Genomic DNA, 13,488 nt, shown 5'->3' on the forward strand with positions numbered 1-13,488 from the left:
TCATTTCATTATAAAAATCGGTTCTGCTCTTACGTACATGAACACATAGACAAAAGTTCACTATAAAAATACTGGTATGAGCTAGTTTTTAGTAGAACAGACTTTTCCACAGAAAAGTTCAAATAAATGAAGCTCTACTACCTGCCCAAAGAAATCAGGTGGGGCAAAAAAGCCCCCACAGATACTGTACCACAGAAAGACCTACAGTTGCAGCCTTCTGAAATGACATATAGGATCTACTTACCTTAAGCAGCAGCTCTGTAACCTCATAGTGTCCATACGAACATGCATTATGAAGAGGCACAAGACCACTGTATGGAAGAAGACAAATGACAGAATTTATTTAAGCGACATTTTTACAGAAGGGGGAACAATTTCCTCTCTACTGAGAGATGAACAGAAATCAAATTAAATCCAAAATATTTAAACAGTCAAATATTTAAAACTTTAGGTTCACAAACTAATGGGAAAATCTACCCTTCCCAAATAACACATTACTTAAGAGTAGCATTAAAATCCTTTTTTGTCCTATGAGGCCACAGATGTTTAAACTACTAAGATTAGCATTAATTGGCTCTGAAATGATCTTTCCTGAAGCTATTAACGGGAGGGGGAGTTCCATTCCACGTTGAATTTACTCAAGAGAAGTCATTGTTCTGTTTCTGCCTAAATACAAACTCCTGAGTATTTTAAATGCTATGTGAAAGGCAAAACTCCCCAGATAACGCTAATGTAGCTCCTGCGTATATTATGAAGATGTGAAAATATCCATAGAAAATATCCATATCCAGCAAGAATAAAATTGCTGCTCCAGACTGTAGAATGACCTGATTTTACTCCATGTTTTACAGCACAACCTCTCCAACTGTGCAAGATACTTGTCAGAGAGTCCCTGTAATTTTTGTACAGCTATATTACCGGAGACCATACTTAAAAATGACACCAGCAAAGTAAATAGCAGGAATTCAGTCATAAGCGCAAGACATAATAAAAAAAGCCAGGTATTGGAAAGGAGATGCAATGAGGATAATTATTAAAGAGGACAATATGAGTTTCATTCAAGCTGAGCAAGACAGGCTAGTTATGGCTCAACAAACCCGGATGCATAATACACTGAGAACAATAATTATGAAAAATACAAGGTATGATTCCCAGAATTGCAAAATGAACCCAAAGAGCATTAGCGCATCAAGTACTAGACAGCAGGGTAAACTTAATTTTAAGACAAATGCTCTCAGAAGCAGCATTGCACTTCTTACAGGAGAGGGAAATTTGTTTGGGGAAAATTTGTCAAACTGTTATTTTCCATCATTAATTTTCTTAATTACAACTTTTGAGTGTATGTTTGTGTGAGAGAGAGCATACAGCCCACAGAGCACTCAAGAAACCTGCCCTCTTCCAAAATGATCGTCATCTAAGAGGACTGAGGCCTTCAAGGTCTCATCAGCAAAGACAGCGCAGCAAACCACTTGAGTGCTTCTGCAGCATACCCTCCCCTTTTCCAGCACATTGTGACTTTGTGCACAATAGCAGTAAGGCAATGAAAGCAACAGTGGGAAAAGAGCTGCTTCCTTGGCTACGGTCCTCTCTTTGTGAGTAACCAGAAGTGACAACCATTCTGAAGATGTGGCACAGCTCCTCCAGACTCTTTCTGAAGTGACCCTATTGAAGAGACCCTAACAGGTCTATAAAATCAATGCAACCCAATTTAGCCCCGTAAATAATAAATGACATTTATTTATAGCCTATTCACTTATAAATTATATATAAATAAGAAACAGCAAGGACAAACAAAGCACACACTGATTGTAAATGTGTGATGTTGCTAAAAAAGAGGGAGTTCACTGGGATGTCAGGCATTTCCAAGTATGTTTGGGTTGGTTTTAGGTTTAATAGAAAGGAAGTGTATAATTTTTCACTTTTTTCCTTCCCCTCTCTACCCCCCGCTCAAGTTTAACTTAATCACTTCTTATACTTTTCATAATTTCCAGACAGATCATTCAAACATCATTAAAGAGTCTACATGGGGATTTTCTACCAAGTGATGCTGAAATTTCGGAGAAGAAATTTAGAAATACCTAAAACTTGCTTAACAGTGCTGGATCTACCTGAGTAGGTATTCAAGCAGCTCTACTATGGGTTTTTTTTCAGGGGGGGTTTGACTTCCATAATGTTTCATCATGCATTCACAACAGTTCTGATCAAAAAAGCCATTAGGGGTGAATGTATAGGCAAAAGCGCTACAATCAGTCAATTTTCAAGAGTTTGGGTACTCTTGGGAGTGGCTTTGGAAAGAAAAGAGAAAAAAAGCAAAGAGCGAAGATCTTAATTTAACATCTCTTTCAACACTTAACAGCAGAAAATGAAGATATAGGAAGTACATTAAGTTTTCTGATAGAGACAGTACACACACTCATTAATATCTTACTTCTATGGACTCTGAATACAAAATGCGTGCCCTTAACCAGAGTCCCAGTTTCTACACTGTTAGGACGAAGCCTTCCTATGAGAACACCATGAGAATCATAACTGTACAGTTCAGAAACGTATGGCTCAGAACAACATGTAGCAGTTCAGATTTCTGACTGCTGCACACTTTTGGCTGGTGTCTTACATAACTAACATCCATACTGCGAAAATAGAATAGTTTTGCTTCTTCTGTATGTTGATTTTTGCTATCAACATCAATCGAGACAGATCTCCAAAGAGCACTAGCGGTGAGCAATGAGTGGTATTGATACTACCTGGAATTACATCTATGTATATATGCAACAAGATAATGACACTATAGACAAATATTTCAATGCACGCTTTTCCCCCCTAAGCCGATGCATCTTCTCCCCATTGCCTTTCCTAAAATAATAAGATTAGTGCATGATTTCACAGGGTAGTCTGTGCATGGAAAAAAAGAATAAGGTCTGGAAGAAAATTTAAAGGTGTAACAGGAGACTTAAGTTCAATCACAGCTAATCTGTTATTTGGGCTCTAACACAAGTTTATGACAAACCACACTCAGACTTTGGAAGCAAATGTCACATTCTCAGCCAGCTATTAGAGATTATGCTGCAACGTGAAATAGAAATAATTCTTCATCTTGATTAATACAAGACCACTGCTGCAAACAGATAATAAATCATTCCATTTTACATACCCTTTGTCCTTCGCATGCACATCTGCACCATGCTGAAGCAGAAGTTGGACTATGCGAACTCTGTTGTAGCCTGCTGCTAGATGTAAAGGAGTAGACTGCAAAGTAAAAGAAAACAAGATGAAGAATGGGAGCCATTCCTGCACTTCCTGCCATCTAAGTACTCTTTGTTTCTCTTACACACTGGATCAAGTTATGCTTTCTTTCTGTGATTAGCTAAATTAACAAACACACAGCACATGTATGCTCTTCCTGTTGTCAAACCAAATGTTCCTTAAGGTGGGGAAGAATCCAGGTATTACCCAAGGCAATAACAAGCTCATCATTTCAAGTTCATTTAAATAATGGGCCAACTGTGTTTTGTTTGCTTTGTTTTTCCCTTTTAAATGCTACAGTTATTTAATGTTTACAATGCCAGTTATCTTGGTTTGGGTTTTCTGCGTTTAACTCATAAGCAGATTTAGGACCTGCATACTCACTTGTTGTAACAAGTGCACAAGAGGCAGGCTGCAGAACAAGAAATAATGCATCTATCCCATAGGAGGAATGCACCGAACAAGTAGCCATATGTGCCCTGTACTGTGCTGTGGTAAGACACACGGAGCAAACTGTATGCAGTTTGCAGGTTCCTGCAAAATCCATGACTTCAGCAGTAACACATCTTGCTGCATAATAATACCACCACCATCACCTCTCTCCACAGCTAATTTGTAAGAATTTTAACTGACAGCTTTTGAAGCTGACAACGGTAATTTCCCTTGAAGTTTATTTTAAAAGCTTTTTATTATGAAACGGATTTTGTGTGCTGTCTCAGCCTGACGGAACTGATTTCTTATACAAATGGGTGATGCCATTTCCTCCTTCCCAAGGCTGAGAATCAGAGGATTTTAAAGGGATCTTTGCTGCAATTTATTTTGTGGCACACAACCAAACTACACAATTTTATTACAGAAAAACCCCATATGCCAACCAGCTTGAGCACATGGGAGGACTTGCATATCTCACAGTATTAAGCCAAGTACAGATTTACTGTCAGCATTAGAACACCATTATACAGTATTACAGGTCAGATCACATTTCACTATTATCAAGATTAAAAAAGCTAAAATCAAGACAAATGGTCTCATCTGTGGTAAACAGCAGCAGGTGCTATATATCCATAAACCACATGGATTTCCCAGAATTTAATACTTGTTTAGTATGAACATAACTTGCCCCTTTACTCTGCTCTTGTGAGACCTCGCTTGGAGTATTGTCTGCAGTTGTGGTGTCCTCAACATAAAAAGGACATGGAACTGCTGGAACAAGTCCAGAGGAGGGCCACGAGGATGATCAGGGGACTGGAGCACCTCCCGTATGAAGACAGGCTGAGGAAGTTGGGGCTGTTCAGCCTGGAGAAGAGAAGGCTGCATGGAGACCTCATAGCAGCCTTCCAGTATCTGAAGGGGGGCTACAGGAATGCTGGGAATGGATTCTTCATTAGGGACTGTAGTGACAGGACAAGGGGTAACGGGTTAAAACTTAAACAGGGGAAGTTTAGATTGGATATAAGGAGGAAGTTCTTTCCTGTTAGGGTGGTGAGGCACTGGAATGGGTTGCCCAGGGAAGTTGTGAATGCTCCATCCCTGGTGGTATTCAAGGCCAGGTTGGACAGAGCCTTGGGTGGGATGGTTTAGTGTGAAGTGTCGCTGTCCATGGCAGGGGGGTTGGAACTAGATGAACTTAAGGTCCTTTCCAACCCTAACTATTCTATGATTCTATTCTGTATTATTGCTACTTTGCTCCAGTAAAGGATAAATACTTTGGCACCTACCAAGTGGCCTGTGTATCAGTTTGAGAACATAGCTTGTACTGTCAGAATGATAGCAGAGCGCATCTCTAAGAAAAACATCCAGGTAACTCAAGTTCACCTAGGGAGGCAGCTATGCAAGTTTCCACAGCAGAATACTTCAGTACTGTTAATTCTGACAGTTGCCTTGGTTTGGTTACTAAACTCAGTTTTATCAACCTGAAAAGACTTTGAAATGGACTGCAGAAAAGTCAAGTCTATTGAAAGTTCTAAAAGCCAGAACTGGAGGAAAACCTAAATGTTTGAACCACTGCAGGATCCTTTAACCTCACTACAATTAAGCTACATCCATTCTTGTCTGCATGCTACTTCTAAAACAACAATGGCAGACTTCCAACATGCTGCATTCATATTAGGCTTTATTAGCAGGGATGTTCTCAATAAAGATACATCAACCCTGGAGTCTTGTTCACCACTTAAAACTATTGTGAATCAAGCTCAGACTGTGCATTTTGTACTTCTAAGGTTCTCAGATCTGCATTTGCCAAATAGCCTCATTAGAGAAGAAACCCACACCCTTTCAAGCTTGTAGTTGCAAGAGAAATTACATTAAGTGAATCTTCAGACAACTTATATCTGTATCTTTCAGAAAGGTGAGCTACAGCCTTCTCTGCGAGCAAGGCCACACAGACACCACAGCCCCACGAATGAACACAGAATACCGTGTCTTCCCAAAACACCAGGACTTAGTTACTTGGCTGCAGCCAGGTACCTTGTGCTTGCTGTGCTTGCCTTCTGATCCACAGCGCCTCCAGTGAAGCCGTGTGCCATGCTGCAGCTGCCCCTCCAAGGAGGGGATAACTGATGCTCCCTGCACCCATCCCTGGAGATGAGCCTGAGATCTCCACCAGCCTGCACGCTCTGACTCTGCAACTGCAAACTGTCTAACCTGGAGGACCACGCAGTGCTGGAGACACAGTCAGGTAGGGGGCCAGGGAGACCACTTGACTGCAAGGCAAGGGCAACTGAACACATGGGCAGAAGTGTGGGGCACGCAGAAGCCGCGATCCTGGAGGGATGCTCCCCCTGTATCCAGGCCTGGTGTATCAGCACCTGCCAGCTGCTCTTCAATTTGGCTAAAAGGCTCTTATAAACACTGTGCTTACATATGCTTCAGGAAGGAGGAAGTGGGAAGGCCTCACCTCAATGATTTAAGGACTTACTTCCCTTTCTTGAGGGAAAAAGCATTCATTAATGTTACAGATTTCATAGCTGAAAATACTAATCTGCTGTTACAAGCGTGTATGCTGATTACACAAACTACATACCTAAAAGATAATGTGGTGCTACCCAAACTACTCATTAACTAGGATTATTAGCCCTTAAAAAAAATTAAGAAGAAATAAAAATCAAGTGAATGGTGGCAGTAAAGAGACTCGTGTTTAAAATTAACATGTTGTCTATACTGCAGCAGTAGAAACTAGCTATCACAAACAGCAGTATTGTATACTGCATATGCAAGATATATCAAACTAATCACTTAATATTAAGAAACCAGATTTAATTGAGCTATCAATTAACCCCTCCTCCCATGTGTTGCAATACCTGGCAAGAGACTTATTAACTAGAATCCCTAGAGTGCACTTTCAAAGACTCACATTCACAGATATCAAGCCAATCACACCGTCTTACTTGCTAGGGTAATTAAAAAGAGTGCAACTCCGCTTTTATTAAGTAAAGTAGACCCTCATGTGAAATGCTCACATCATTTTAAAGTTTTATGGCAGCTGTAATTGAGTCAAAGCAGGTCCTGTGCATTTCTAGGAAGATCACTGTACACAAGATGGCAATCGCTGTCAACCTGTACACCTACAATTCATACTAAAGCAGGTATTTTTGCCTGCAGCCTTTTTGAAAATGTGCTGCTTGGGAGTATGAGATGCATTTTTTATTATTAAAAAATGTACACAGAGCAGTTTGTTACTATTTTCATTGAGCCTGAGGTATTTTCACACTGCTCTGCAACCAACAGCTGATTTGATGATCCCTCTTCAGGGCCAGCTGTCTTGGAGCTGCTGTCCCCTGTTCACCTGCATCAAACAAAAGGGGCCCCGAGGAATCACCAGAGCTGCAGGCTGCTGAGCTGCTTTTACTCAAACCAGAAAATTGGTTTCAGCAAATTGTCCACAGGCAATATGGGAGTGCTAGCTCCATGCGCCATCCACTTCCCCTCCTATCTCGCTCAGAGACTTCGGCAGCTCTTATAATAATGCTGCCACAGCCTCGGAAGAAAGCTGCATTTCCAGATTCAAATTATGAATCTTCATCTGAAGGATCTTATGTATGGATCTTATATGAAGCATTATTTGAGTGATCAGTAACAGCTGCTGGAATGGTTTTAAGAACTAATACTCCCTGTTGTTGCTTTCTGCTACCAAAATCTCTATATAATGCTACCTGATAACAATCTAAATCAATGCGTTTCTCTAGTTCTCACGTTGCTATCCTAAAGGCTATTAAAAATCAACAATCTTATCCCATACATGATGTCTCATCATACATCTAATTTACAGTACTCTACAGTAATTTAGATTATCATAACGTAATTCCATCTTCTAGAGGAAGGACATTCATGCAATAAAGAGGCAACACCCTGGTTTTGAGAGCCAGCTCTGGCCTTGACATGGCTACTCTCTCCTGTTCAGAAAGTCCCCACATGGATACACACCAGTAAAGGTGGCACTTACATAAACAAACATGTCTTGGCAGCAGATATGTAAGGACACTTGTATGTTTACTGTTAAGTCCTACAGAACACCCTGCTGACAAACAATGCTCCCTCCCCCCCCCCCCCAAAAAAAAGAAGGGGGAAAGCAGGTATTTAAAAATGTTTCATGGAGGCTTTAATGTATGTGACTTTGTTACCTCGTCTACAATTATCATCAGGTTTGGTAAATTTGGAAACTGCAGATATGCAGCAAATTTCCACCTAACTTTTGACATACAAAACCTTTATTCTAATCAGACCACACTGCCTGTAGCGAGCAGGAGCAATAAAAGTAATACATTAAACTTCTGCAGTTTGTCTTACAAGCTCCCTTCAAAACAGTGTTGCGCCTCCTCCAAATGATGGGACGAGCATAGAGGTTTCTCATCACAGAAGAGACCTTGCTTCACAGTTTTGCATAGAACTGTTTGGTTTGAAGGATGTCCTGACTTCTGGCAAAATAACTACTTGAGTCTGGCATACTAAGGAAAAACCTCTGAGCAGGCAAACAACTCTCTCTTGGCTTGGTTAGAATATATGATACAATCTTTCTGTACAGTTGCAACAGTCTGTCTGCTTGATGCTGCTCTCTTACAGAATTCTCTAAAATGAGCTGTATCAATCACGAGTGCACATTGGGAAGATATTCTGGATGCAAGTGGAATACCTCCTGTTGCCACTTTATCATTCTGATTAATGGGGTAAGAAAGCAACTTGCAACAACATCACAATCTTAAAGAGACATTCCTGACCTTTTCCACTGTGGAAATGATCAAGCTTTTTCTCTGCTGCTCAGATACCAACCTGCATTCTAATTTTAAGCAGTGTGCCCATCTTACACCTCAGTTTTAGACTCAGTTGTAACCTTTCTTGGGAACACATCTCACTGACATTTGTTTGTATGGGCATATCATCATATACAAAAAAAAAAATTCCCTCTAGGAACACATATTTCAGGTAACTCAAAATTACTTTACTTTCTATTAGTGCTACAATGCTCTTGCACACTAAGTACTACAGAAATAAAGGTCCCTAACCTCAGCTAGACAATGATGCTTTATAATGAGCAGGACAGGGGCTGTGCTTCTGTATGTCAGCCGCATAGCTTGTCAACTTCAGTCATCCAAATTGGGTAACTTCCTTGGTCATTTTACAGCAGTACTGAATTATTTCATTTCATGGTCAACAATAGCGCTTTAGGGATAAACTTATAGATGCTGCTACAGGATAACAAGCTATGTCAGACTGCTGATGGTAGATGAGCTGGCTGCAGCAAATTCAAACTCCAGAGATAAAGAAGATGAAAAGAGATCATCTAGGGATGAAGAGCTTCATCTCTGTGAAAGAAAACTACTTTTCCTATGGAAAAAACAAGCAAACAAGCATAACCCCAAACAAAACAACCCAACCAACCAAACCATAAAACAAACCAGAAAAAAAACAAAACAAACCCAAAACATTTCCTAAGGACAAGGATTACAAAATGCCAAAGGAAGATATTTCTCACCCCACTGTGTTTCCAGTGGTAATTTAACTACTTCATCTTCAGAACACAACCAGCAGTACTTAATTGGATTGTTGAACACGACAGACTTAGCACAGTACATCACATCATGAATTTCACATAGTGCTTTCTAACAGCCTAAGGCAGGGAAAATGAACGAACAGCTCACCAATTCAGAATCTGCAAGCCACACAGTATCTTAATTTAGAGCTCTGGTATGTCAGGTGACCTCTTTGAGGGCTGAAAAAAATCTGCTGTTTTGAGCTGTAAAACAGTGACAACAAACTCAGTTTGATTTCACACACACATTAATGCCAGGGCAGAACATCACTGGGCAAAAATGAGGACTACATTAATAGTAAGAGAGAAACACTGCATTCCTTTTCATTCTGTCACTTGGCAGAAGGAGAGAAAAAAGAAGACTGCATTGAAAAGAAATTGTTCCTTGCAATGTGGCCTTGCCTTGGCAGGAGGGGGCAATCTCCAGAGGTCACTTCCAGTCCTGACGGTTCTGTGATTCTGGGAACTGAACACCTTTCAGAAATGTACTCAGGTACGGCATTACTCGGGTTATGGTATGAAGCCCAGAGCAGGTCAGAGAGCAGGTATTTAGAAATGTGTACCAGCTACAAAGCGTTGCTTTGCAGGTCACAGGTTGAAGGCACGTTCCTCTCTGTATTCAACTGTACAGAAATCACAGCTGGAATGTTATTTCCAGATTAGTGTTGGACATCGCCAGACAAGGCAAATGGCCACAAACTGAAGGAAAATATAAGAATGTATACTACAGGTAAAATAGAAAAAATAAATAAAAAAAATGGCTTGAGAGTTAAAAAGCACAGGAAGAGCAGCACAAAGGCTGCAAATGCACTGACAGAATAAGCCCTCATTCGGAAAAGGTTTATGTGGGTGACAGGCCAGGACTCTATTCCTGATCTCCAGTGAGTATTCAAATCTGGTCCCTGGTCCCTCTCAGAGGGCTTTAATGTCGAAACTACTGACTACTAAATGTTTCTCTAGTAGATCTGACCTTTGAGAGACAATACAAATTTCAGGCTGTACCTCTGAATCTCAAGATCGCGTGACAAGGCTTGGCATCAGTTCTACATATTAACGTGGTGACCCTGTTGTACTGCAAGTTGGTATAAGAGCTGACAAAGAAGAAGCAGGAGACTTATGAGAGAAGTTTTTTCCATCACATAGATGCCTGAGGTAGGGAAAGACAGAAAAGATGACAAGCGCCATCTTGCACAGGGCTAGACAAAAAACAGTGCCTTTGTCTCTTAGAGGTTAAAGAAGGAAGAATAGGGAATGAGTGCTTTCACTTTTCTGCCCAGGAATTCCTCCTGTTAGCACAGAAACAGTGCCACCACAGAGAAGGTAGGTATGTCAAGGCAAACAAGATATGCCCAAAAGCAGAAGAGGGCAAAGGGCAACCACTGCAGGACCACACAAGAAAAGAGTTTCATCTGCAGAGGCAGGCTTAAGATGAATGTTTGAAAATAACCATGTAAAAGCCTTATTAAATCCCAGAAGAAGAAAAAGTCTCCCTGCCCAGCAGGTTTCTCCAGACAATGACACTTGACTTTCAAAATTATGGAGATTATCATCGTTGACACCAGGCAGACACATCCTCAACCCATGCAGACAGCTCTGAAAACCGTTCTCTTAACAGCGGCTATATATATTAAAAAGAAAATAACTCAAATTGATAACTTCAGAGAAAAGGAAACAAAGTCAAACCTGAGAGAACATCATTACCTGGCAGAAAAAGAGCTAAAAGGCCAGAAGAAAAAGAGATACTGTGAGACAGAAGGCAGCAACCATGTTTGGATTGAACCGTAAAAGCAAAGATCAATGCGATTCACTAGAAAAGCAGGTATAGCAAAGGGATAAAAGTGATCTCAACTCCTCAAATACTAATTAGGAAGCTTAGTTCCCTAACAGCTCCATACCAATTTGCTGCCATTATTTTCAGAGACTGACTTAAAAGCAGAGACTAAGAGGAAAATGGTAAAGGGCTGGGAGAGACACTTAAATCTTCACATAGGAGCACCACACTGACCTCTGATCTTAGGATTTCACAAACAGCAGGCTCTGTAAATGGAACACGAGCAATCCTTGACCTCTTCCTAAACAAGGATTTAAATGCAACAGCTCTCCCCTCCCCTGAAACTCTTATTTATTTGCACATATCTTAACCTAGCACCCATTTGGTAAAACAGTTCCACAGGGGATGTGAGCAATATCCCTCAGAAACCCATGGTATTCTCAGAAAACTGATCCTTGTAAGAATCTTTTCCGTTTCTACATGCAGATGATGAAGGTCTGGCTGGGGGTGGAACTGCCATAAGAAAAAGAAATTCTGGAGCTTCTACCATGAAGCGGCATTTGCAGTTTTCCCAGATTCAGAAGTACAGAATAGATCTCTGGCAGCACTCAGTGACAGGGGAAGACAGACTTTGAGATGGACTGTTAGAGAAACAGAGGAGTATACATAGTTTCTTTGGTGATAGTTGCTGGCAGCTGAAGGAGTAGTGGCTTGCTGAGATACATGAAGATGAAACCATGGTGAAGACCCACTCTCTTAGGAGAATGCTGTTAATGTTATCTAACACCGAAAGGAGATGTACGCTGCCTTGAAAAATACGGCAGAACACTACACGGGAATTACTTACAGTATCATTGTGTCCAGGATGGCCATTTTTGTTGCTTCTTTTCATCACCTGGAATCTGTCAGGAATGTAAGTCAAAAAGGGACAAGTCTGAGGTGAGGCACTGAGGCATGATGGACACTTGCTGAGGCAAAGGTAAGAAGAAGAAACTGCCCCTGCAACGTTATTAAGTCACCAGACGGACTTCAAGGAGTACTGGCAACTCCTCTAGTACTCCAAGGAGCAGCTGGCACCACCTGCCAGCTAGAGTCTCTGGGCTAGTCATCTGGGCTGCTGGACTGAGCACACTGGCATGCAGGATTTTCACATGTCAACAGCCAGAGCTTTATTCGTTAAATCACATGCTGGAAGCTGTGATTCAAGTTCAGTGCATGGGGAAGAACAGATGCTACCGCTGCTGGTCTGAGCAATGGGGCATGGGTAGCCAAGTTTCTGCAGAGGTTTTGAAAGCATCTTAGTGCCAACCAGCACAGTCTGCAGCTCAAGTCTCAACCCATGAATTGCAAGCCACAAATGCTTATCACTCCAGGAGAGTAGGATGAGACAACTTTCTCCCCTCTTCCAGCACAAATACACATATTTTTATCTGTCCTGTCAGCCAGTGTCAGAAGCTACAGAATCCCATTCTTTAGTTATTTGCTCAAGCTGCTGTTCCCTCTTTTTAATGCAGTATTTTGGTGTTGCTCTGGCAGTACAAACAAGCATTAACAAGAGACTCCTCTCCATGGCAGATGACTGGGGAAGGCCTGCATACATTAAAACAATCTGAAGAGGATGCATGCTGGAACACCAGAGAACAAAAACTCTGCTGGCTTTTGCTGTTTCAGTCTCTTCTTCTCCACCTGCTATCAAAACCTTTTTCCTACTACAGTCAACTAACAATCTGTTATTCCCTTTTCTTCTCATATTTACTACTTTTACCTCTTCTCCCACTCCACCGTTATGTATTTATTTTGCTTCTCCTCCTTCCCCTTCCAACTAGAAACTTTCCAGGCTTCAGTTCATAAGATTTTCATATTATTAAGAAAGATCAAAAGCTTCTCAGAATATACAGACTGTCCTTCTGTTAACATGACATTCAAACCAGCACTTTGCTCATTATATTGAGAGCGGGGTCAGAACGAACTCCATTACGAACAAAACTTGCAAATTGATTGCATTTTCAGCTCCAGTGCTCAGTGTGAAATAAATACTTACGCCTTTCAATTTGGAATTAAATTAACCCAAAAGTATACAATAATTCACAAAATTAAAGGTATTAAAATGTTCTTATTGCATCACAGTGATAATTTGCAAATTTTAGAATTTAATGCCTTTATAGTCCAGTCAAGTAGACTTGGCTGTTCCTTTGAAGAGCCTTACAAAATAGAGAGAAAAAGGCAGAAAATTTATCTTGTACTTCCTTTTAGTACGATTGAAAATTGAAAAGTTATGGTTATTAGGATATGAATATTCTAAGGAATTTCATCTGTAAGAAATAAGTCTCTTTCCTAAGTAGAAATGTATTGTATTACTTAGAAAATACTAATCAAATAACCTCAATTTTCTTGCTCATCAGTGACATATCCATCATCAATTATAATGCCCTATTTTGGCATTTTCCTT

At 40.6% G+C, this 13,488-nt stretch overlaps 1 protein-coding gene across 1 annotated transcript in view; it reads right to left on the minus strand.

Annotated features, from left to right (window-relative positions):
- TNKS (tankyrase) overlaps positions 1-13,488 on the minus strand; it is a 136,818-nt gene that overhangs the window by 42,040 nt on the left and 81,290 nt on the right. The window contains exons 6-7 of the mRNA XM_065692532.1: positions 3,152-3,246; positions 245-311 (exon numbers count right to left, since the gene is read on the minus strand). Of these exons, the coding sequence (XP_065548604.1) occupies positions 245-311; positions 3,152-3,246 (162 nt within the window). The remainder of the gene's footprint in view (positions 1-244; positions 312-3,151; positions 3,247-13,488) is intronic.

The sequence above is a fragment of the Lathamus discolor genome, chromosome 1, assembly GCF_037157495.1.
Source record: "Lathamus discolor isolate bLatDis1 chromosome 1, bLatDis1.hap1, whole genome shotgun sequence".
NCBI classification, from domain to species: Eukaryota; Metazoa; Chordata; class Aves; order Psittaciformes; family Psittacidae; genus Lathamus; species Lathamus discolor.